This window comes from Populus nigra, chromosome 4 (assembly GCF_951802175.1).
Source record: "Populus nigra chromosome 4, ddPopNigr1.1, whole genome shotgun sequence".
Lineage (NCBI taxonomy): Eukaryota > Viridiplantae > Streptophyta > Magnoliopsida > Malpighiales > Salicaceae > Populus > Populus nigra.
The window spans coordinates 20,235,926-20,257,010 of record NC_084855.1 but is presented as its reverse complement, the minus strand read 5'-3'; the positions used below and the strand labels follow the sequence as shown (position 1 = coordinate 20,257,010).

General features: G+C 34.6%; 2 protein-coding genes across 5 annotated transcripts; both read left to right on the top strand.

Annotated features, from left to right (window-relative positions):
* The first annotated feature begins 1,218 nt into the window (after nucleotides 1–1,218).
* LOC133691348 (RNA exonuclease 4) lies at nucleotides 1,219–4,560 on the top strand. Of its 3 annotated transcripts, none has more exons than XR_009841647.1 (8): nucleotides 1,219–1,416; nucleotides 1,612–1,763; nucleotides 1,847–1,980; nucleotides 2,118–2,323; nucleotides 2,443–2,649; nucleotides 3,393–3,473; nucleotides 3,808–3,958; nucleotides 4,100–4,232. XR_009841647.1 is itself a non-coding variant. In XM_062111814.1 (8 exons), exons 1-8 carry the CDS (start codon nucleotides 1,373–1,375, stop codon nucleotides 4,347–4,349), a joined length of 1,128 nt encoding a protein of 375 aa, XP_061967798.1. In that variant the 5' UTR covers nucleotides 1,220–1,372; the 3' UTR covers nucleotides 4,350–4,560. The 3 variants fall into 3 exon arrangements, 2 of the variants coding, with proteins under 2 accessions (XP_061967798.1, XP_061967799.1); XM_062111814.1 differs by having other exon boundaries at nucleotides 1,220–1,416; nucleotides 3,808–3,861; nucleotides 4,100–4,560; XM_062111815.1 differs by lacking the exon at nucleotides 3,808–3,958 and having other exon boundaries at nucleotides 1,221–1,416; nucleotides 4,100–4,560.
* Nucleotides 4,561–10,276: 5,716 nt separating this feature from the next.
* LOC133692390 (mediator of RNA polymerase II transcription subunit 33B-like) lies at nucleotides 10,277–20,542 on the top strand. Of its 2 annotated transcripts, XM_062113286.1 has the most exons (12): nucleotides 10,277–10,668; nucleotides 10,763–10,873; nucleotides 11,873–12,220; nucleotides 12,432–12,751; nucleotides 12,853–12,944; nucleotides 14,726–15,074; nucleotides 15,629–15,836; nucleotides 16,703–16,817; nucleotides 16,900–17,061; nucleotides 17,459–18,119; nucleotides 18,578–18,784; nucleotides 19,136–20,542. In XM_062113286.1, the coding sequence occupies exons 1-12, from the start codon at nucleotides 10,397–10,399 to the stop codon at nucleotides 20,254–20,256; spliced, it is 3,966 nt and encodes a 1,321-aa protein (XP_061969270.1). In that variant the 5' UTR covers nucleotides 10,277–10,396; the 3' UTR covers nucleotides 20,257–20,542. The 2 variants fall into 2 exon arrangements, with proteins under 2 accessions (XP_061969270.1, XP_061969271.1); XM_062113287.1 differs by lacking the exon at nucleotides 10,277–10,668 and having other exon boundaries at nucleotides 10,760–10,873; nucleotides 11,982–12,220.
* Nucleotides 20,543–21,085: the final 543 nt, after the last annotated feature.

The window sequence follows — 21,085 nt, the reverse complement described above, 5'->3', positions numbered from 1 at the left end:
CAAGCTCTTTCCCAATGTTTTTCTCCTTCAAGGAAATTTTTGAAGTATGATTTTCTTCATGCCCTCCACTCGGGCTCTCCGGTATATCACCCAAAGTTTCCATCCTTTTTTTCACGCGATGAAAATTCAACAAACTCATCATGATAATAGAGTATTTTTTACAAGTCTTTACGTATCAATATCATAAAAACTTGGTGGGCTACTGATAAACTTATTTTTAACAAGCCTAAATAACCCTTATAACTCTCCTCCTTTGGGCAGGCCCAAAGGAATGAGCATGCCCCAAGTGGGGGCTTGATAGTGTGCCAAACCTAGCCTCAGGTATATTGGGTTTGGTATCAGCCAAACCTAGACGCTTTTTGGCTTGACAGTATGCTAAGCCCATGGCATGCCTATGAGAATGCGCATCCTCCCTTGAAATGCCCAAAGGAATAATCATCCTCCTTTGACACGCCCAAAGAAATGAGGTAATGTGAGTTTGACAAACATGTTAGACCCAAGACACTTGGACTTGACAGTCAACCAAGTCCAAGGTAACGTGGGTCTAGCAAACATGTGAGATCCAAGTCACTTGAACTTGGTAGTTAACTAAGTCCAAGGTAACGACTATCCTTCATCGGGCATGTCCAAGAAAATGATTATCCTCTCATGACATGTCCAATGAAATGACCAACCTCTTTTAGGTCTAACCTCAAGAAAGAACTTAACCTCCATGAGTTTAGCTACATTTAACATCTTGAACCTTAATCTCCCTACACCTTTAGGTGTATAAGAGTCCTCCAGGACCCACCATATTTTTATCAAACATTAATATAGTTGTAAGAAATATTTATCCCTCATTAAATGTTATGAACGTAAGATTACACTTCAAACCATTCTCTTCACAAAATGACAAAACTCATGGGCTATAACTACACCATGAGACCTTCAAAACAAAGGTTCATAATCTTTATTATTTATTGCATATATATTTTCAGAGCGACTCTCTTTAAAATATTTTCAAACCTTCAAAACAAGAGTATTTTCTCTTTCTAAAAAGATATTATTTTAAGTATTGGAGAGTATTCATCTTCATCAAAAAAGATTTTTTTGTAAGTACTAACCACAAATTAGTTTAACTTACCAAATACCAAGTATAAGTTATTAACAAGAAAATAAATAAAATTATTAAAATTAATTGAATAACCATCTTGAAAGTTCTATTGGAAGACTAGTTTGATTTTTGCAACTTCATCAACAAGTTAAACAGTGAAGAAATGCACTCCGATTTGTTCATCTCTTTTTTTTTTTTAAAATATACTACCATCAAAAACCCATCCTAACCCCTTCTCCTCCTCTGGCTCTGTGACGCCCGATCCTAAGAAGAATCGCCATGGATGCTGAAGCTGACCCACCAACAAGATCGCGAACCGAAAGGTCTCTCTCGCTCCCTCTTTCTCGCTGTATTCTGCATTATTTTATTTTTATTCTCGCTTCATATGTGTCAATAATTTGTTCTTACAATTCGTTTCTTTTTCTTGATAATGAATTCGGGCTGTCTTCTTCAGAAACTCCAAGTCCATGCCATGTATATGAAATTGTTTAATTCCTCATGTTGTTTCATGGAAGCAGGCACAAGTGCTTTGCATGCTACAAGCAATTCAAGAAAAAAGAACATCTTGTTGAGCACATGAAGATTTCCTACCACACACCTCATCAGCCTAAATGTGGGGTCTGCCAAAAGCACTGCAAATCTTTTGAATCTCTGAGGAATCACCTTACTGGTATCATTCTATTCCATGTTCTGATTGCTTTATCTGTTAGAGTTTACTGCTTCTTTTTTTCATGTTTTCCTCCAATTATTTAGGCCCATTATCACGGGCTAGTTGTTCGAGGACTTTCTCTGCCCAAGGTTGTGATCTCTGCTTGAAACTCTATGATAGCCCCAGTTCTCTTGGCAAGCATAGAGAAATATGCCACCTATCTGCTCCTGCTTCCCTTGTAAGTTGTTGATTCATAAATTCTTATGCAAAAATGGTAACTTGTCTATCTTTTAGTGCTTTTCATTTTATTTATTGTACATTTTAAATGATTAATTACTAAAAGTCATGTCACCCATTTCCTTTTTTTTTTCACAGGGAACAAAGATATTGGCTTTTGCAGGATCTGTTGATGAAAAGTACACCACCAAAGGTGCCAAAGCCATTGCTATCAACTGTGGGTTGGTTGGTGGTGGAACCGATGGATCACTTGACCTTTGCGCAAGGGTGTGTCTGGTTGATGAAGATGAAAATATTATTTTCCATACATATGTTCAACCTCAAAGTGCTGTTACCGATTACAGGTACTTCTGTGTTGACACAATCCTTGGTTTTATTTAAAGAACAATGAGGGGGAGGGGAGGGGGGATATATTTACGAAAGTCCTTTTTTTTTCAATTGAAACTTATACACATGTTTTCAGATACGAAATAACTGGATTAACTGAAGAGCATCTAAGAAATTCGAAGTCTCATAAGGAAGTACAAGACAGAATTCTGGAAATTTTGTACAATGGAGAATCTGCGAGGAGACTAATGTCAGACAGTGGAAAGGCTAGACTGCTTGTGGGTCATGACTTGAAGCGTGGTTTGGATTGCTTGAGGATAAACTATCCTGGTCATTTGCTGAGGTAGATTAAACTCTTCTGATGGTTGAAATTGGAATTTGGGATGGAACATTACAGTTTGTAATAATACTTATGATTCAGGCTTGAAAAACATTACTGAGCCGCACCACTGCTTTACAAATCTGACCTTTGAATAATTGAATAATAGCACTAACCCGCCATGTAGTCTACATCTAGGTGAAGCAAATCCTAAAATACTACTAATTGCTGATGGAAGAATGACACTTGGTGGTCATTTTGACGTGTCTTGGAATATACCAACAAATTTTCATATTATTGAATAGGAGCTTTTTGCTGCACATTGAGTACTGATAATAATTGAAGGTTTGGTAAGTTTTCTTGTAACTTTACTGTTGTTTGGCAACATTCTAGCTTTTCATGGGATGTATCCGAACACATGCTAAATGAACATAAGACCAGATAGTGGTGAGGTTTACCTCGTCTTAAACTCCCTTCCCCATGCTAGGAGTGCCGTAGTATATCTTCAACTGCTGGCAAATCTTGTCTTGGCATCCATATTAGGAGTGACCCCCCCTACAGGCCAAGACGGAACCTTGGGGACTGGCCCAAATTATGGTAGGTAATTGAGAAAACAAGTCAAATAGTTTTTTTTTCTTGTTCTGGAGATCCCGTAATTTGAAATGTAATATTTGAGTTATCGATCACAAATGTTGTGTGCATGTTCTTCTTGTTCTCATCTTTCCTTCTTTTATAGTTACAATGCACTTTGATTTTGATTTGAGCAGGGATACTGCAAAATACCGACCATTGTTGAAAACTAACCTGGTTAGCCACTTGCTGAAGTACCTCACCAAAACATATCTTGGGCAAGTTGCTCTTTCTTTTCTTGTTTCTTTTGTGATGTCTTAATAGTGATTGGATCTTCCCTCCTGCATGTACAATGGCTGAATCTTTATGTGGCTAACTATTTTAATTAGTAACCAATACTTGAACTAGAAATGATGCTTTTGTGTTATCTTGTTATCTTGTTTTTGTTTTTTTCTAAGTAAATGCAACTCAGATGTAATTAAAAATTATGCAAATCAATTCCCATGTTAAAAGAATTTTTTTTATGACAATTTCATTACACTTGGATTTACAATGCTCGAACGCTGTATTTCTGTAAACGCAGTTGGTAACTATTTCTTCCTCAATTCACAGCAGAAAAGACTGGAATTTCTCATCATGTTCGTCAAAGAGGATTTGGGAAAGATGGTATCTTCTTTGTGCCTAATATGTTGGCTTTCCAGAAATCAGATATTACTTTCAGCAAACACTGTTTTGAAAGTCATTATTGGTTCACAAATAATAGGTCATTGTGGAGAGTTTAACAAACATTTAACCTTTTGTTGATCTGCTTTTATAGTTTTTGGGATGATCACCGTGCACTTCAATATTAATGGGCAGTATTTGCTAGTTGAAATTACTCTCTCTGAAGTTTTTTGCATCACAGGTATGATATCCAGACAGGGGAACATGATCCATACGTAGATTGTGTTTCTGTTATGAGACTGTACAAGAGAATGCGTGCTCAAGATCATCAAGTTAAAGGAATTGGAACTCCAAATTCAGACAGCGGTTTTGAGTCCCAGAAAGCAGAGGAACTCGAGAACATGACCCCAGATGAGCTATACCAGATCTCAAAGTCAGACTACAAATGTTGGTGTCTAGATTCAAGTACAGCAGCAGGGCTTAACAGTTGATTTTTAGTCTCTCATCTGTTGATCTTTGTGCACTCAGCGGGACAATATTTTGCTGCTCAAAGAAATAGGAATGACGTGATGTGCTGCTAGGTATGAAGGATTCGTGTACAGTTTTTGCTGTAATGCAAAGTGAAGCATATATTCGCGTAGTTGTTTATATATGTTTGTTTACATTTCTTGAAATCTAAAGCAAACGGGAGAGTTTCTAATATTTTATCAAGCGTGACAAGTACGAAAATCTCAAGATCCTCTATTCTGGTCATGGCGTGATACCAACCCACCAGACCAGAAGATGGAAAAAGGAGGAAGATATAATTCCCATGAACTTGGAACCCTTTTCTTTTCCCTTTTTTTTAAACCTGGCTTGGAATTAGAGGTGCTTGACAGATACGCCATCGGCCCATCAATGTTGACCGTCTTGTTCTTCCTTTTTTTATAAGAAGACATTTTATGCTTGCAGAGAAAAGAAAGGATTTGTGTTGTGGGGACATATATATATATATATATATATATATATATTGAAAATTAGGGTCAATTTAACAGGCAAACAGAACTTCAATCAGTCACCGTCAATGATTCAATCATAGCTCCTCTTCTATTTTTTAGGGGGTGTTTTGTTCGTAAGTGGTAATAATTATTTAAAAATATATTAAAATAATATATTTTTATTTAAAAAAATTATTTTTAATATAGAGAGAGAATTTAATTTTAATTTAAAATATATAAAAACAAAACAAGGAGATCTCATCCCATCATCTTATGTTCCCCTGTGGTGTTACAAAGTTTTAATTATACCGTTTATTGCTAAATAATTATGGTAACAAAGGGTTCGCCCTATTCATGATTTTATTTATTTTATTTTTTTCCTCTGATATATATTAATTAATAAAAAAAATTAAAAGGGCTCAGTCTCATATCAAGACACATACCAGTATAATTTTGAATGCCCTTCCCAAACTAAATTAATCAACTAGCTATTAACACTAATATGTTCCTTTTCATGGGTACATTCAGAAAAAAAAATTTGAAGTTTAAGCCTTTTTTTTATTTAAAAAAATAATAAAATAACTAAATTATCTTTAAAACAAAAATTACTAAATTTAGGATTTTTTTCATATTTTCATCCTCTTTTTTTTTTTAGAATCAAGTTAATAGAGATGGGTTTTTCATATTTTCATTCTATTTGTTTTTTTTTGTTAAAATCAAATTAATTAAGATGCAATTTAGTAATTTGATAAATATAAATATTATTTAAAAAAACATGGTTGACTCGTGCATTACTGGCATCAGTGCATAGGTTATGATCCTATCATTTGGGCAACACATGAGAGGGCTTTCGGCAATCAAACAATAGCTTTCAGGGTATTGTTTGAATCGTCTTGACAGCTTCTCCATCCTTAGTAGGAACATGTGGCAAATAGAGCTACGATTTGGCGCTAATAACCTTTTCTTTTCATTTCTCTCTTCTTATTGAATTTCACGTCTAACCCTCCAAATTTTCAAAGCAACTCATCAATTTGTTCTTCTTTTATTTTTTTTGTTCTTGTTTTTTTATTATAGTTTTTTTTAATAATTTATGAAACTTGAATTTTTTTAATTTTACCCTTTTTTTAATTTTTTTCATCTATCAGATTTGATCTCAATTCTTTTAATTGCTATTTATTTTAGTTGAGATAATTTTTAAAATTTATGACTTTCATCCTCCTTCAATCTTTTTTTCCCATTAAATTTAATTCATATTATTTTGATTGCTATTTTTTGTCCCTTGGTAATTTTTTTTTTATTTTTTCTTGATTTCATCTTCTTAGGAATTGAGTTTCTTGATTGAGTCTAGGTCTAGAATTTCACAGATTGTGAGTTTGGGAGATTAACCCAAGTTAAGGAGATTCACTTAAGTTTACTTGTTTTTTTCCCTTTTTTTAAGTTTTCTTTTAAGTTTCATCCTTCAATATTTATTTAATTGGAGATTGAGCTCTGTTATTATTTTTTTATTTTTTCCTATAAGATTCTTCGCTAATTTTAAAAATAACTTAGGTTACATCGGGTCTTTTTATTTGTCATTCTTTGTTTTTTTTTCTTTTTTTAAGCTCTTGTTATTTGTTTTTGAATTAAATTAAATTAATTGATTAAGGATAAGCATGAGATGCTCACTTCATGATATTTTATTTGGTTTGCTTTCTAAGTCATTTCTCCTACGGCATGTGAGGCCTTTTTGGTGTCATCATACATCCTTTTGTAGTGATGTTAGAACTAGGGGTGAGCAAAAAAACCGATAAACCAATTAAACCAAAAAAACCGGAAAAAAAACTAAAAAAATCAAAACGAAAAAAAAATCGAATTAACCGATTAAAAAATCACAAAAAAATTCTAGTTCGGTTCAGTTTCGGTTTCTAAAGTCTGAAACCGATTGAACCGAACCGAATCAAACCGATTCAACCAGCCAACACTTAAAAAAAAACTATAAATAGAATATTTTCTAACCCTAAAGTAACATTTACCCATCAACTGCCCCCTCCCCTCCCTTCTCTACATATCTCATTATCTCTCACTTTACTCTGCACATTGATTTTTGTCCCCTCCCTCTACTATCTATGAGACTTTTGTCTTGCTGTGACTTCTTCCTGGAAAGCACGAGTTCTTGAGAAAGCAAAGATTAATCAACAATGGCTTTTTTGTGAGAGGTGTGTTTGTTTGTTTTTGTTGGATCTGGTGGATAGAACCCCGATCCTCTCCTTTCTTTTCTTATTGTTTCTTGTTCTTCCCCTCTCTGGTTTTTGGGTTTTCCCTTTGTTGGATCTGGTGGATGGAACCCCGATCCTCTCTCTCTTTTTCTTGTTGTTTCTTGTTCTTCCCCTCTCTTGTTTTTGGGTTTTCCCTTTATTGGATCTGGTGATGAGTTTTCTTAACATTAATGACGCATCGTGGGGTGAAGGAAACTGGAACAAAATGGGATTTGTGGTAAACAACCTAATCTACAATGTGGATTGGATTTGGTTGTGTTGATGGTTCTAATAAAGGCCAACACTTATTTTTCTTTTTCAGGCGGGTTCTTGTATTCCAGAGGAGGAAGAGGATGAAAAATGTTGGTAGAGGACCATTGGGTTTGAACCGGTTTGGAAGGGAAAAAACCCGAACCGAACCGAAATTAATCGGTTTGAACCGGTTTTTGGTTCGGTTCGATTCAAAAGATTAAAAAAAATTCGATTTGGTTGTTTATTTTGGTTTAAAACCGAACCGAACCAGAAATGCTCAGTCCTAGTTAGAACCATCTTAGTGAGTTTTTCCTAGTTGTGAGGTAGTGTCTATAACATAGTACCGTGAGTTTCCAACAAACTTTTTTGTCTTTTCCCAAATATGATACTAACAACTCATTTTTTTATATTTAAATATTGTTGATTTTTTTCTTTATTTATTGTCGATGTCTTTTTTATAATCATATTATCATATTGATCAAACTTATTTAACTTAGTCAAGTTAATGATTCGGGTTTTAGATTTTTCTTGCTAGTTTTAAAATGTTGGCGTCGTCGCTTAAATATTCTTTTTTTGAAGTTAGGAAAATTTGAACCGGTTACTAGCATAGCATGGGTCACCAATTTAGTACATACTAAAGTGCCTTGGGTTTTCACCGTAGCAATGAATAGTAAAATTGAAAAAAAAATTGTTATTATCCGCAAACTTCTTTTTTATTATTATTATTATTATAATCTTCTACACCCAATTTGATGGCAAAATTGTCAAAATTTGTTAAGGAAATATAAATTCAATGATAAGGGCCAAAGTGTTAAACATGAAGAAAACTTATGGCCACTCTAGAATTTTGGATGGAATATTCATTTTAATCTTCCTACTTTCAAATTTCAACTTTTACAGTCATTGTAATTTTATAAAATTTAATTTTAATAATTTTTAGTCCTTAAGTATGAGAGAGAAGAGAGAAAATCATCGAATTTCAATAAGGATGGAGAAAATCATTGGTTGAGGTTAATTCCGACCACTAAAAAGGTCAAATTTGATGTCAACGAGTTCCATTCAATTAGAAGAGTTTAATGGTGGTTGTTTTGAATCTTAATATTGTCTAAAATACATATCAAGGCTGAGAAAAGAAAATTTAACTCGGTTTGATTTTGGATTTTTTAAGTTACTAAATTAGTTTTTTCATGTTCTAAGGGTGTTTCTTAGATTTTTTTTAGGTTCAAATGAGTTGAAAAAAAGGTTTTAAGACAAAAAATGCTACCTTAATTTTTTGCCTATCGTAGTGGTGGCCAGAATTTGAGTAAACAAATGACATGTTGCTTGTCTTGTTTTTTTTTTTCCTTTTAAAATAACAAAAATGATAAGGGATCAAAGTATTAAACACAGAAAATACTTATGACCAATATAGAATTTTGGATGAAATATTCATTTTAAGCCTCCACTTTTAAATTTCAAACACAATCACCATCAATTTGTAATTTTATAAAATTCAATTTTAGTCCAAACTTGAATTATTTTTCAGTTCTTGGATTTGAGAGAGGAGAAAGAAAGTTACTCAATGTTAGTGAGAAGAGAGAAAGTCGTTAGTTGTGGTCGATTTCAACCACTAAAATGGTAAAACTTGGTGTTTACAAGTTCCATTCAATGAAAAATGTTTGATAGAGGTTGTTTTGAACTTCAATATTGTCTTGAAAATATATCAAGGCCAAGAAATAAAATTGTAACTCAATTTTAATTTTGAGCTTTTGGATTTTTTTTTTGGTATGTTTGGTTGATAAATTGGTTTTTTCATGTTTTAAAAATGTTTATTAGATGTTTTTATGTTCAAATGGGTTGAAAAATGGATTTCAAGGGAAAAAAAAAACCGTTCTTGATTTTCAGGTCACCACAGTAGTGGTTGAAATCTAGATAGATAAATAACGCTTCATTTATCTCAGTTGACAACGTATTCTCTGTCTTATGTTTTTTTTTTTTAAAGAGATAGATAACATGTTCTTTTTAAAAAAAATTGGGCAAAGGTCCACTTGCATGAGTTTTTTTTTTAATGCCTAGGCGAGATGAGCCACTACCAAGCTTGCATGCTTGGCTTTGTTTGTTTGTTTTTGGTTATTTATTTATTTTCTTCAAATTTTATCCTTTATTTTTTTTTAATTTTTTGGTAAAAAATAAAATTTAAAAAACAAAGTTATTTATCCTAGTGAAATCTAAGACCTGGATTGCAGATTTAGCATGTCAGCTTTTTTATATAAAAAAGATGTTATCTTGAGTTTTTTTCCTTTATTTTTTCTTCTAATTTCACCATTTAGTTTTTTTTTTCTATTTTTATCATATATTTAGGTAAAAAAATAAATTAAATCCAATGAAATTCATGATCTGAAATGTGAATTTGATGAATTAAACTGCAAAATTTAGACTTAATCTAATATGTTATCATCTCAATAAGTTTTATAAAAAGATGCTACATTGAAAATTTTTTAAAAGCATTTGGTATGTTTTAAATTGGTATTCTTGATATGTTTCATTTTGGTTTATTACTATTTTTTTTCAAGTGTTTTTAATCATGATTTTTTTTTAAAATTCAAACTAATTTTTTAATTTTAGTTTTATTTTTATATTAAAAAATTAATACAACCCACAACATAGTGTAAATACCAATATAATAAACTTAAGAAAACACATAATTTATTATTTTTTTCATCTTCAAATCAATTACAATGAAAATATAAAGAAAATTAGAAGTAAAAATGCCAAAAACTTGGACTACACTTTCGCCATGGTATTGGGTTCAACCATATTTTTTAAAATTATTTTTACTTAATTATATTTTTGGATGTTTTTAAATTATTTTAATATATTAATATTAAAAATAATTTTTAAATAAAAAAATATTTTAAAAATCAAATAAATAATTATTTTTTTATGCTATGCCCGCCTTCTCTAGTATGAGTCTGAGTCCAGCCTTCCTCGGTCTTCTACTTTTTTTTTTCCCTTCTTTTCCAGCAGCAGAGTCCAAAGCAACGCGAACAAACACGGAATCCAAATCCAATTTCCAAAAAGGAATTGAGTTGAGATATGGCGGCGGCGAGTTGTACTGTCTGGGACTCGGTACTTGAACTCACCCAGTCAGCTCAGGTCAAGAACTGCGACCCGCAACTATGGGCGATCCAACTCAGCTCCAATCTCAACTCTGCTGGCGTTGATTTGCCCTCAATGGAGCTGGCTCACCTATTAGTCTCTCATATCTGCTTCGATAATCACATGCCCATCACGTGGAAGTTCCTCGAGAAGGCCCTCTCCTTCAACCTCGTCCCTCCTTTGCTCGTCCTCGCTCTCCTCTCTACCAGGCAGGCCATCACCTTCATTGATATTATCTCAATTTTATGCCAAAAAGGGTTATTTAATTTAATTTAATTTAATTTTAATTTTATTTATTTACAGGGTTGTTAGGAATCGACAGCTCCACCCGTCTGCATATAGGCTGTATATGGAACTCGTAAAGAGACACGCCTTTTCCTTTTCAGCTCTAATCGCTGCCCCAAATTATCAATTGTGAGTTTTTTGGATTTCTATGAAGAACGACATTGGCCTGATTTTCCGTTACTTGTTTCTGCTAATTAATTGTATGATTTTGCAAATGCTGACCTTTTTCTTTAAAACTTGGTATTGTTGATTGGAATAGGCAGATATAGCAAGTCTTAAATTTTCTAGTTATGCATGGTGGCTTCTTTTCTTTTTTTGGATAAAACAAAAATGTAATGTTGAAAGAGAGACGATGACGAGACGGAATAATAGGAGATTTAGTAATAGTAGGCGCCGTTGTTGGATCATCACCACTATGCGTGGTTTTATCTCTCATTTGGGTTAAAATATGGAAAATGGGAATGAGAGTTGTTTCTAAGCCATTCTCTTTCACAAGGAGTTGGCTGACTTGGGTGATTGCTGTGGACAGTGGTAGTTTCATTCAATATTTGTAGCCTTTGCTCAGATGTTGCACGGGTGTTTTCACCTTCTTCATGACCATGGATGGATATAAGGCTGCAACTCAAAGAAATAACTGCTGTTTTAAGCTGAAAAAAACTGTTGCTCCTTGTTTTTTATACCAAACTTATGTGCATGGGTCGCTTTGTGGACGTATCTCTTAAAACTGTAACACAATGCAATGCTGTAAACATTTAGGATGCTATACAGAAACAATTATGTAGAAAATTGTAGTATTGGGATTTTTCTGTGCTTATGTTGTTAAACAGATGCTTCATTAATGTTTACTCTTGGATCCAGACTTTGAATGCATTCAATTTGGACACTCTTAGGTCCTAGCAATCCTGCCAATTGTGATTGCCTCATTTGTGGAATTTAAAAGTTGTCTTTTTTATTTTTTCTCTGACAGAATCTGCAGAAATAACTTTTGTAATAAAGAATCTTACTTTGCCTGCTTAAGGACTAACAAAAATCCTGAAAGACAATCTGAATCCTGCCATTTTGTTTTTTTTTTTGGTATACTCTTAAACTTCAATTATAGATATTAACATCTTTTAGTTGCAATTACAGGATCATGAAATCAATAGATGATGTTGCTCATCTTTCCCAAATATTTGGCGTGCAATTGTGTGAACCTGGCTTTCTTCTGGTTGAATTTGTCTTTTCAATCGTGTGGCAGTTACTTGATGCTTCCTTGGATGATGAAGGGTTGCTGGAACTAGGTGCAGAAAAGAATTCTAGATGGCTACCCAGACCGGAGGGTATGGAAATAGATGGTCATGAGAACTTTAGTGAGAAGAGAAATGAGCACCACGAGGGGTTGCACAAAGTAAATACTACAATGGCTATCGAGCTAATTGGAGAGTTTCTAAAAAACAAATTAACCTCGAGGCTACTTTACTTGGCACGTCAAAACATGTAAGATATATATAGTATCATGATTAGTTTTACTTGTGTTTTATAAGAAGAAGTGGGGAACAAGCCATTAAAGTGGTTTGCCATGCTTATCCTAAATGATGCCTAACCAGGCATGGTCTTCTGAACTTTACTTTAGGGTGGTTACTACTAGATATTGGAGAAATTTAATGAAGGAAACCCGATTAATAAAGATGTTCTCTTGTCCTTTTAGGCCTTCACAATGGGGAGGCTTCATCGAGCAATTGCAACTGCTTGTTGTGCATTCTGCAGCTTTGAGGAACTCAAAACACATAACTCCAGATGCTTTTCTGCAGTTGACATCTGACACCCGAAGGGTTTTGTCTCGAGAGTGCAAAACAATATCACAACATGAGTTTCATGCAGTCATGTTTTCAGGGTCTCTCAAATCTTCTGTTGGTCAATGCCACGGGGCAAGTCAGTCTGCAGTTTGGTTAACTATTGATCTATTTCTAGAAGACACTATGGATGGGTCACAAGTGACGACAACTAGTGCTATAGAAAATCTTATCAGTATGATTCATCTCTTGTTTTATGCTGAAATCTTTTACGAACCTATAGAGTAGGACTGTAGGTGATAAATTAAAATTTATTGTTCCAATTTTATGTTGCAGGTTTGGTCAAAGCTCTGCAAGCAGTTAACCGCACCACTTGGCATGATACTTTTCTAGGCTTATGGATTGCAGCTTTACGGCTAGTTCAAAGGGTGGGTACTTGTTCTGATTTGATAAAAAATCTATGGGTGTCATGTGGAATTTTTTTCAGTTTTCTAGAAAACTTTTCAGTGAATAAAAAAGGTGGAGAAAATGAACAAATTTAAAATAAAAATAGTTTCTTTGGATAAGTGTGTTTTCTATTTTTAAGTTTTCTTAAAAGCAAGTGCTTCTCCATATTTTACTTTGCAAAAAAAAAAAAAAAAAAAAAAAGTGGCCATGTTTGGGTCACGTGTTTCTTATTTGATCTCTGGTTATTTTAAAGACAAGCTAAGCAATATCTTCCTTTCCTGTTTCAGAAAACTAGTAGTTAGTAAACTTCCTTTTTTTTCCATGGTCGTAAGAAGGAACTAAACATCAAGTTGAGAACTACAAAAAAATTCTGAAAGTAAACTCACCCTTATATTTTTATGAGCTTGAATGTTGGGTAGAAAACATTTGAGAAGAATGGAGAGGAAAGATGCTCTATTATTTTACTTTTGAATAGAAATTTATATATCATCATTCAAGTGTAATTGGAGAAAACTTGGTCTTGTGCTTTGTAATGGTTAAGTATAAAATTTCTTGAATTAGTTTTCCATGGTGTTCTCATGTTTTGGTCATCTTTCTCCTTCCAACTCATGTTGTCTTCAACACTCTTTCATTTTCCTCAACCTCTTCTATTAGAATCTTCTGCTTCAAATTCTAACGCTGGATATAGCTTCCCTTGACTTTGATGTATGCAAACCAGTCTTTCACGTCTCCAACAATGAAATTTTTTATTTTCAAATTTTTATTGGATTGTGCAAAGAGTAGTTTCACAGTTCCTTGATTAATTTTGCTTAATAATCTTTTACTACCCTTTTTTATGAAAGTAGAGAAAGGTTTGAATCCCTAGGGCACTAATTTTTATATGTCTTCTTTCATAAACAACAATTTGGTATATTTGACACTGAACAAGGGCTTAAACTAGTGCTTCTGAAATGTGTAATGCCTTTCACGAACCCAAATGAGTATATACTTGACAAAGCACTCCCACAAGAATGAGATATAACATGCAGTATAAATAGGAAGAAAGGGGTGAAGTCAAAGGAACAAGAAAATTAGAAAGGAATTGTGATGCTAAACTTGAGTTAATGGGCACCAAAGCCAATTACCAAGTAGGTAGTAGAATAAAGTTTATACCTAAAAACTACTTTTGACAATTGACTAGAAATAAAAGTTAATATCTAAACTGCAAAATGTAATCCAGTTAACAACCAGATTTCTAAATTTTCCCATAGATATATTCTATATCATTTTTGGTTTGTCCATCAATCATTTTTGCTTTTGTCATAGAATAGCTATTCTTTGAAGAATATAGATTATATAGCATCTTAAACAAGCTTCATTATTTATTATTTGTCATGTGCTGTTCATGTAGGTTTCGTTAGGTTCCAGAAAAAAACACAGTTGGTGGTATTCATTTAAAGTTATGCAAAGCATTAATAAAGCAGGATTTTAGGGATGGGACAGAATACATGTTTTCGATAAGAGCACAGAGAAAAACTGATTCTGTAGTGATAAATTTAAGAATAAAGTATACAAAGTCATCCAAGACAATTGAAACCTTTTTAATGTACTAGCTTGAATTATGGAATTAAATGAAATCATTTTTCGGGAAGCATTATTCTTTTTCTTCCAAAGGAATTGCATGTTTTTATTTTTCCTTATTTTTGTGAGTTTTGCACAAACCTTCTTTAACTTTTCATGATTTATGCATCTTTCAGTGCATAACCTATTTGTGTTCTTTCAGGAAAGAAATCCTAGTGAGGGTCCAGTACCTCGCCTTGATACATGCTTGTCCATGTTATTGTCTATTTCAACCCTTGTAGTGGCTAATATTATTGAGGAAGAGGAAAGTGAATTGATTGATGAAACGCAACAGAGCCCTACCAATCAAAGAAAAGAAAAACAGGGGAAACGTCGAAAGGGTCTAATTACTTCCCTGCAGCTATTGGGTGACTATGAAGGGTTGTTGACTCCGCCTCAGTCTGTTAGCTCAGTAGCTAATCAAGCTGCCACAAAAGCTACAATGTTTATCTCAGGTCTCACTGTCAGTAATGGTTATAGCATGAGTATAAATGACATGCCAGTCAACTGTTGTAAGTGATTACATTCCTTAACATTGCAGTTCTTATTATCAAAGGTTGTGTTTGGTGCGGAAACAAGATAATTCCAATGATGTTGCTAAACAGGTTCAATTTCCCCTGCTACCAAAATGTAACATGAATCTGCAGCCTGATTTTTTGTTTCTGTACATTTTAGAAAGTTTAGAAAGTTCCCTTGTATATAGGGGGTTTCTTAAAAAAACAATTATAGATGAGCTAATTGAACCTTTATTTGTTTTCTAACATTAGTCCTTTCAATTGCTATCACTGTTTCCTTTTCCTCATTTCAGACTTTAGAGGGTGACAAAAACAACAAAATAGTAGAATATTAGTTTTTGCTAGAATTTGAACTATTTTTTCTCCTTTATTTTTATAGTAGGCTTGTATCTGTTGTCTTCCCAAAATATGGTTATCTATCCACTGCTCTTTTAGGTTTATTGTTTTCTTTTCTTTTCTTTGTTCTCAACCTGTTGGCCCTGGATGCCAGTCTTTATTGTTTTTCCATGGCTCTGAATTCTAGTCTTGTTTTCCATTTTATTACTTTCCAGCTGGAAACTTGAGGCACCTGATTGTTGAGGCTTGTATTGCAAGAAATATGTTGGACACATCAGCATATTTATGGCCAGGCTATGTGACTCTTGCCAACCAAGTACCTCGGAGTGTTCCCAGTCAAACACTTGGCTGGTTGTCATTGATGAACGGGTCACCTTTAACCCCCTCAATGATAAACATTTTGGTTTCAACTCCAGCTTCCAGGTATGCTGCCAGTGGTATTGTTTAAAAACTATTTTTGAATTCATCTGTTCCTTTTCCCTTTATTTTCCAGGGTTTTTTTTTTATTGCATGGATGATGAACAGAATACTGCACTTTCATTATAATTGAGACAGCATGAGTTTCCTACCTTTTTTGCACAAGACTTAACTTTGAATAATATAAATCATCATAATTCTTTTACTTTTTCAAGATAGCACTCTTTCCATTGGTTTTGTTTCCCACAACACTGGCTTTTGTTTCCAAAATTGAGTTTCTATAATTTTTTTCTTTTGAGCAAAATTGTGATTCTATACAACTGCAGTGTTTTTCTGTGGAATTGTTTGTTTTATTTTCTTTTTTGCTTAACAAGTGTGTGAATTTTTATTAATGTTTATTCTTATGGTAGGGTGTTTAAAATGTGAAGCAATGAACAATGGTCAACTTGATCTGATTAGCTTCATAATAATTAGTTCTTAATGTCATTATTTTTTGGTCAGTGATGCTATTCTATGAATGCCTTAAAGGAGGCTGTTTCAAGATGTGCTTTTGTGTTTCGAATGCTGTTATGTTGACGGATTCCATAATGGAGGTTTTTGAAATTCAGCATAACTTGAATACAATCAAGTCAAGAGGTTTTATGATTTAGGATTTTTCCTCCATAATGTTGTAATTACGCATGAGGAAAGATTCAAATGCTTGTGCATACAATGAAGGTCATAGCTGTCTTGCTTAAAAGGCTATTCCCTAATTTCCTAACCTGGTCTTAAGTTATGCCATTCTTTTTCCTGAACCATGCATGTCAGATGCTCTTATTTTGTATATTTACCCAGTGGTATGGCAACTGAATTTAAGATGGATTTGATGGAAGCTTACCAGCGATCGAGAAAATATATGAGATTGCAGTCGATGGTTCTGATGATGAGAAGATATCTGCCGCTGCTATTCTTTGTGGAGCCTCTCTTGTTCGTGGTTGGAATATTCAGGTAACGTTTCAGAAGCCGCCCCCCCCCCCCCCCAACTCCCTCTCCAGTTGAAGTTATTAATTAAATTTACTGTTGTTTACAGGAACATACAATTCTTTTCATTATAAAATTGCTGTCACCTCCAGTTCCTGCTGATTACTCTGGGAGTGAGAGTCACTTGATAAATTATGCTCCGCTTTTAAATGTTCTTCTTGTTGGAATATCATCTGTGGATTGCGTGCAGATTTTATCCTTACATGGTTTGGTGGGTTGAATTTTAACAACACTTCTTTACTGACTTGTTCTGTATGTGTAATGCATGCCTTTTGCTGACTGCTGCCCCTGTATCCTTTTACACATAAAGAAAAGATATCAAGTTCTTGAAGAGGTTATTTAATAAAGAGCTTGTCACGATGGAATATGGAGGGTTCCAATATGCTTGAAAACTAAGAAATTGTGTCTTTATTTGATTTTGTGAACTAATAAATCATGGGTGAGATCCATACGCATAGAAGAGAAAGTCAATGAAAAAAATTAACAGAAAAAAAAAATTAAAGCAAAATGTTAATAGAAATTAAAGTGAAGAACCAAACTGTGGAAATAAATGGAAAATTTGTGTCCTTTATGCTGTCTGTGAACTGATGTTCAACATCTATTGCCAGGTTCCACTACTTGCTGGTGCATTGATGCCCATCTGTGAGGCCTTTGGCTCTGCTGTTCCTGAGGTCTCATGGACTCTTCCAACAGGTGAAGAACTTTCTTGTCATGCGGTTTTTTCTAATGCCTTTACACTTCTTCTGAGATTGTGGAGATTTGATCATCCACCTATTGATCATGTGATGGGAGACGTACCACCAGTGGGATCCCATCTAAGCCCTGAATACCTCTTGCTTGTAAGGAATTCCCTATTATCGTCCCTTGGAACTTCGACCAGGCGTCAACTCAGACGTAGGAGATTCTCAACAATTTTGAGTCTCTCTGTAGAACCCATATTCATGGATTCTTTCCCAAAGTTGAAACTATGGTACAGGCAGCATCTGGAATGCATTGCTTCTACCTTTTCCGGTCTTGTACATGGAACCCCTGTTCATCAGATTGTTGATGCACTCCTCAATTTAATGTTCAGAAGGATAAATAGAGGTGTTCAGCCTTCGACTTCTACGAACTCTGGAAGTAGTCTTTCATCTGGCCCTGGTGCTGAAGATGCTCAAGCTAGGCTTAAAATATCTGCATGGGATATCTTAGAAGCAACTCCATTTGCCCTTGACGCTGCTCTGACAGCCTGTGCCCATGGAAGACTCTCTCCCCGTGAACTGGCTACAGGTTTGTACAATTTGCTCAAAGTTTCCTTCATCAATTTATATGGTTTGAGACCAGTTGGCATGCGAGGAAGAAGTTGGTGCCTTAAGAGAAAATATTGAGAGGATGTCAAGAATACTGTTTTGCCATGTGATTGAGATAAATGTGAACGAACTTTATAAGTAGGAGAGTAGGTGTTACTGAGATCTTAGAATGGTTAAAATTTAGCCCTATTCTTTTAAAAACTAACACAATACTGTAATCACTGTGTGGCTACGGGGCATATTAGAGCAGAGGATAGTATAGAGGGATTAAAGTTTCACATCATCTTAAATCATTAATCATCAAATGATTGTATTGTTGGTTTAGACGTGAAGAGACTTAAAGTTTAATTGTACCAAAACTTCAAAACGTAAAAACCATTTTCCCTGATAACTATATGCCCAATTCTAATCTATTTACACTTGCACCTTTTATCATAGGGCTTAAAGATCTTGCCGATTTTCTACCAGCATCTTTGGCCACCATTGTAAGCTACTTGTCAGCTGAAGTTACACGAGGCATATGGAAGCCAGCTTCTATGAATGGAACTGATTGGCCGAGCCCAGCTGTCAATTTATCCTCTGTTGAGCAGCAGATAAAGAAAATACTGGCTGCCACTGGTGTTGATGTCCCAAGCCTTTCTGTAGGTAATTCTTTATCATACAGATTACTGTTCCCTTTTTTTAGGCTATAGGGTTTTCAGTTCTTGATAAATGAAAATTTTTCATGTATGTTTTTTTGAACGCATTGCTAGAACAAACCACAACAACCTGCATTTTGAAGATCAATAGATATACTTGTACAGTTTTAGGTTTGGAAATATTCATCCTTTTGTTAGATTTCAACTTTCAAGTCCATTCGTGTTAGACCTAGAGATCTTCATATCATGATGAAGCAGGAAGAATGAGTATGCATGAGTTGTGTTTAAATTTCGACAAGGGAATTTAATTTCTAGAAAAACAAAATTCATTAACGAGGCTCAATAATTGTTCTTGCAGGGGGTACATCTCTGGCTACACTTCCTTTGCCATTAGCTGCCCTAGTAAGCCTCACAATTACTTATAAATTGGACAAAATGTCTGAAAGGTTCCTCACCCTGGTTGGCCCAGCCTTGAATGCCCTTGCTGCTGGTTGCCCCTGGCCATGCATGCCCATTATAGCCTCTCTATGGGCCCAGAAAGTTAAGCGTTGGAGTGACTACCTTGTGTTCTCTGCTTCGCGTACTGTGTTCCACCATAACAGCGATGCTGTAGTTCAGCTTCTGAAGAGCTGCTTCACATCCACTCTTGGTTTGAGCCCCCCTCACATTTCCAGCAATGGTGGTGTGGGTGCCCTTTTAGGTCACGGGTTTGGCTCCCACTTATCTGGTGGAATCTCTCCTGTTGCCCCGGGAATTCTTTACTTACGAGTGCATCGGTCAGTCAGAGATGTCATGTTCATGACAGAAGAAATTCTCTCTCTTCTAATGCACTCTGTCAGAGATATTGCAAGTAGCGCGTGTACTAGAGGTGCAATGGAGAAATTGAAGAAAAGCAAATATGGGATGCGATATGGGAAAGTTTCTCTTGCTGCAGCAATGACACGTGTCAAGCTTGCAGCTTCACTTGGATCTTCTTTAGCGTGGATATCTGGCGGATTAAATTTGGTTCAATCTTTGATTAATGAAACTTTACCCTCCTGGTTTATATCAGTACATGGATTGGAGCAGGAAGGTGGAGAATCTGGAGGTCTGGTTGCAATGCTAAGGGGCTATGCACTTGCTTACTTTGCGCTATTTTGTGGGACATTTGCATGGGGTGTGGACTCAGAATCAGCAGCATCAAAAAAACGGCCAACAGTGCTCAAAGCTCACTTAGAATTTCTGGCAAGTGCTCTAGAGGGGAAAATATCGCTTGGTTGTGATTGGGCTACTGCATGGGCATACGCATCTGGGTTTGTGTGCTTGATGGTGGCTTGCACACCGAAATGGGTGCCTGAGGTTGATGTGGATATATTGAAGAGGGTAAGCAAGGGGCTGAGGCAATGGAATGAAGAAGAACTGGCTGTAGCGTTACTGGGACTAGGTGGAGTTGGTACAATGGGTGCAGCTGCTGAACTGATTATTGAAATTGGCTTGTAGATTTTGTCAGAAGCATGTAGCTTGAATGCTGATTATAACATATCTCTGTGGTCTAGTGACAAGGTGGGTTCGGTCCTCGAAAAATACTTGAAGTTACTAACATCTGTAGTTATCTTTCTGTAAAGTCATAGCTCGTGTATAAAATATTTTTCGAACAAGAAAGTAGTCGAGTTGTAGATTCGTCATCAGGGATAGCGGCCCCATGTCACACATTAAATTAAATTGAAGTTAAGGAAAAAACTACAAGGCATCATTTTATTGTGCATTGTAAGTTTTTTTTTTTGCACTTGTTTGTTTTTGGGTATGGTCCTTTTGGGATTGATTAATCTTAAACTAAACCTGATTATTTGTTTTGTTTGGCTTTGTTTTGGCAACTTGTAGTATCGGGAAAAAAACTGACTTTCGATTAATCTTTAATTTGAAAAAACTAAGTTAAATGTATAATTATAAAAAATTTTCTAAGGTTAGATTATGTTTTTTCCTTCTATACTTTGAAAAAATTATATTTTATACTCAAGTTAACAAATATTATTTTGTTTTAAAAAAACCAACAAAAAAATCTAATTATTTATAAGATTGCTATTATTTTTTTTATTTAATTCTAATATTAATATTATAACTTTGTCAAAAATTAAAAAATCTCCAAGAAATTTCATCAAACAATTTTGAAAGTTGATCATAATTTCTCAACCTTTACATACATATCAACCAACAAAACCATACAAATGAACCAAATTTGATTCGGTGAGCAAAGAACCACTCTTTAACATTATTAACATCAATGATATAAAGGATATCGATATCGGGATATAAATCAAAGCATCAATTC

What these genes read in the sequence shown, in the direction of transcription:
- LOC133691348 (XM_062111814.1), top strand. Translation starts at nt 1,373, where the DNA reads ATGGATGCTGAAGCTGACCCACCAACAAGATCGCGAACCGAAAG. An exon ending in TCTGAGGAATCACCTTACTG is followed by an intron (nt 1,764 to 1,846) that starts GTATCATTCTAT and finishes CCAATTATTTAG; the next exon opens with GCCCATTATCACGGGCTAGT. An exon ending in TATCTGCTCCTGCTTCCCTT is followed by an intron (nt 1,981 to 2,117) that starts GTAAGTTGTTGA and finishes TTTTTTTCACAG; the next exon opens with GGAACAAAGATATTGGCTTT.
- LOC133692390 (XM_062113286.1), top strand. Translation starts at nt 10,397, where the DNA reads ATGGCGGCGGCGAGTTGTACTGTCTGGGACTCGGTACTTGAACTCACC. An exon ending in CTTTACGGCTAGTTCAAAGG is followed by an intron (nt 12,945 to 14,725) that starts GTGGGTACTTGT and finishes GTGTTCTTTCAG; the next exon opens with GAAAGAAATCCTAGTGAGGG. An exon ending in TGACATGCCAGTCAACTGTT is followed by an intron (nt 15,075 to 15,628) that starts GTAAGTGATTAC and finishes ATTACTTTCCAG; the next exon opens with CTGGAAACTTGAGGCACCTG.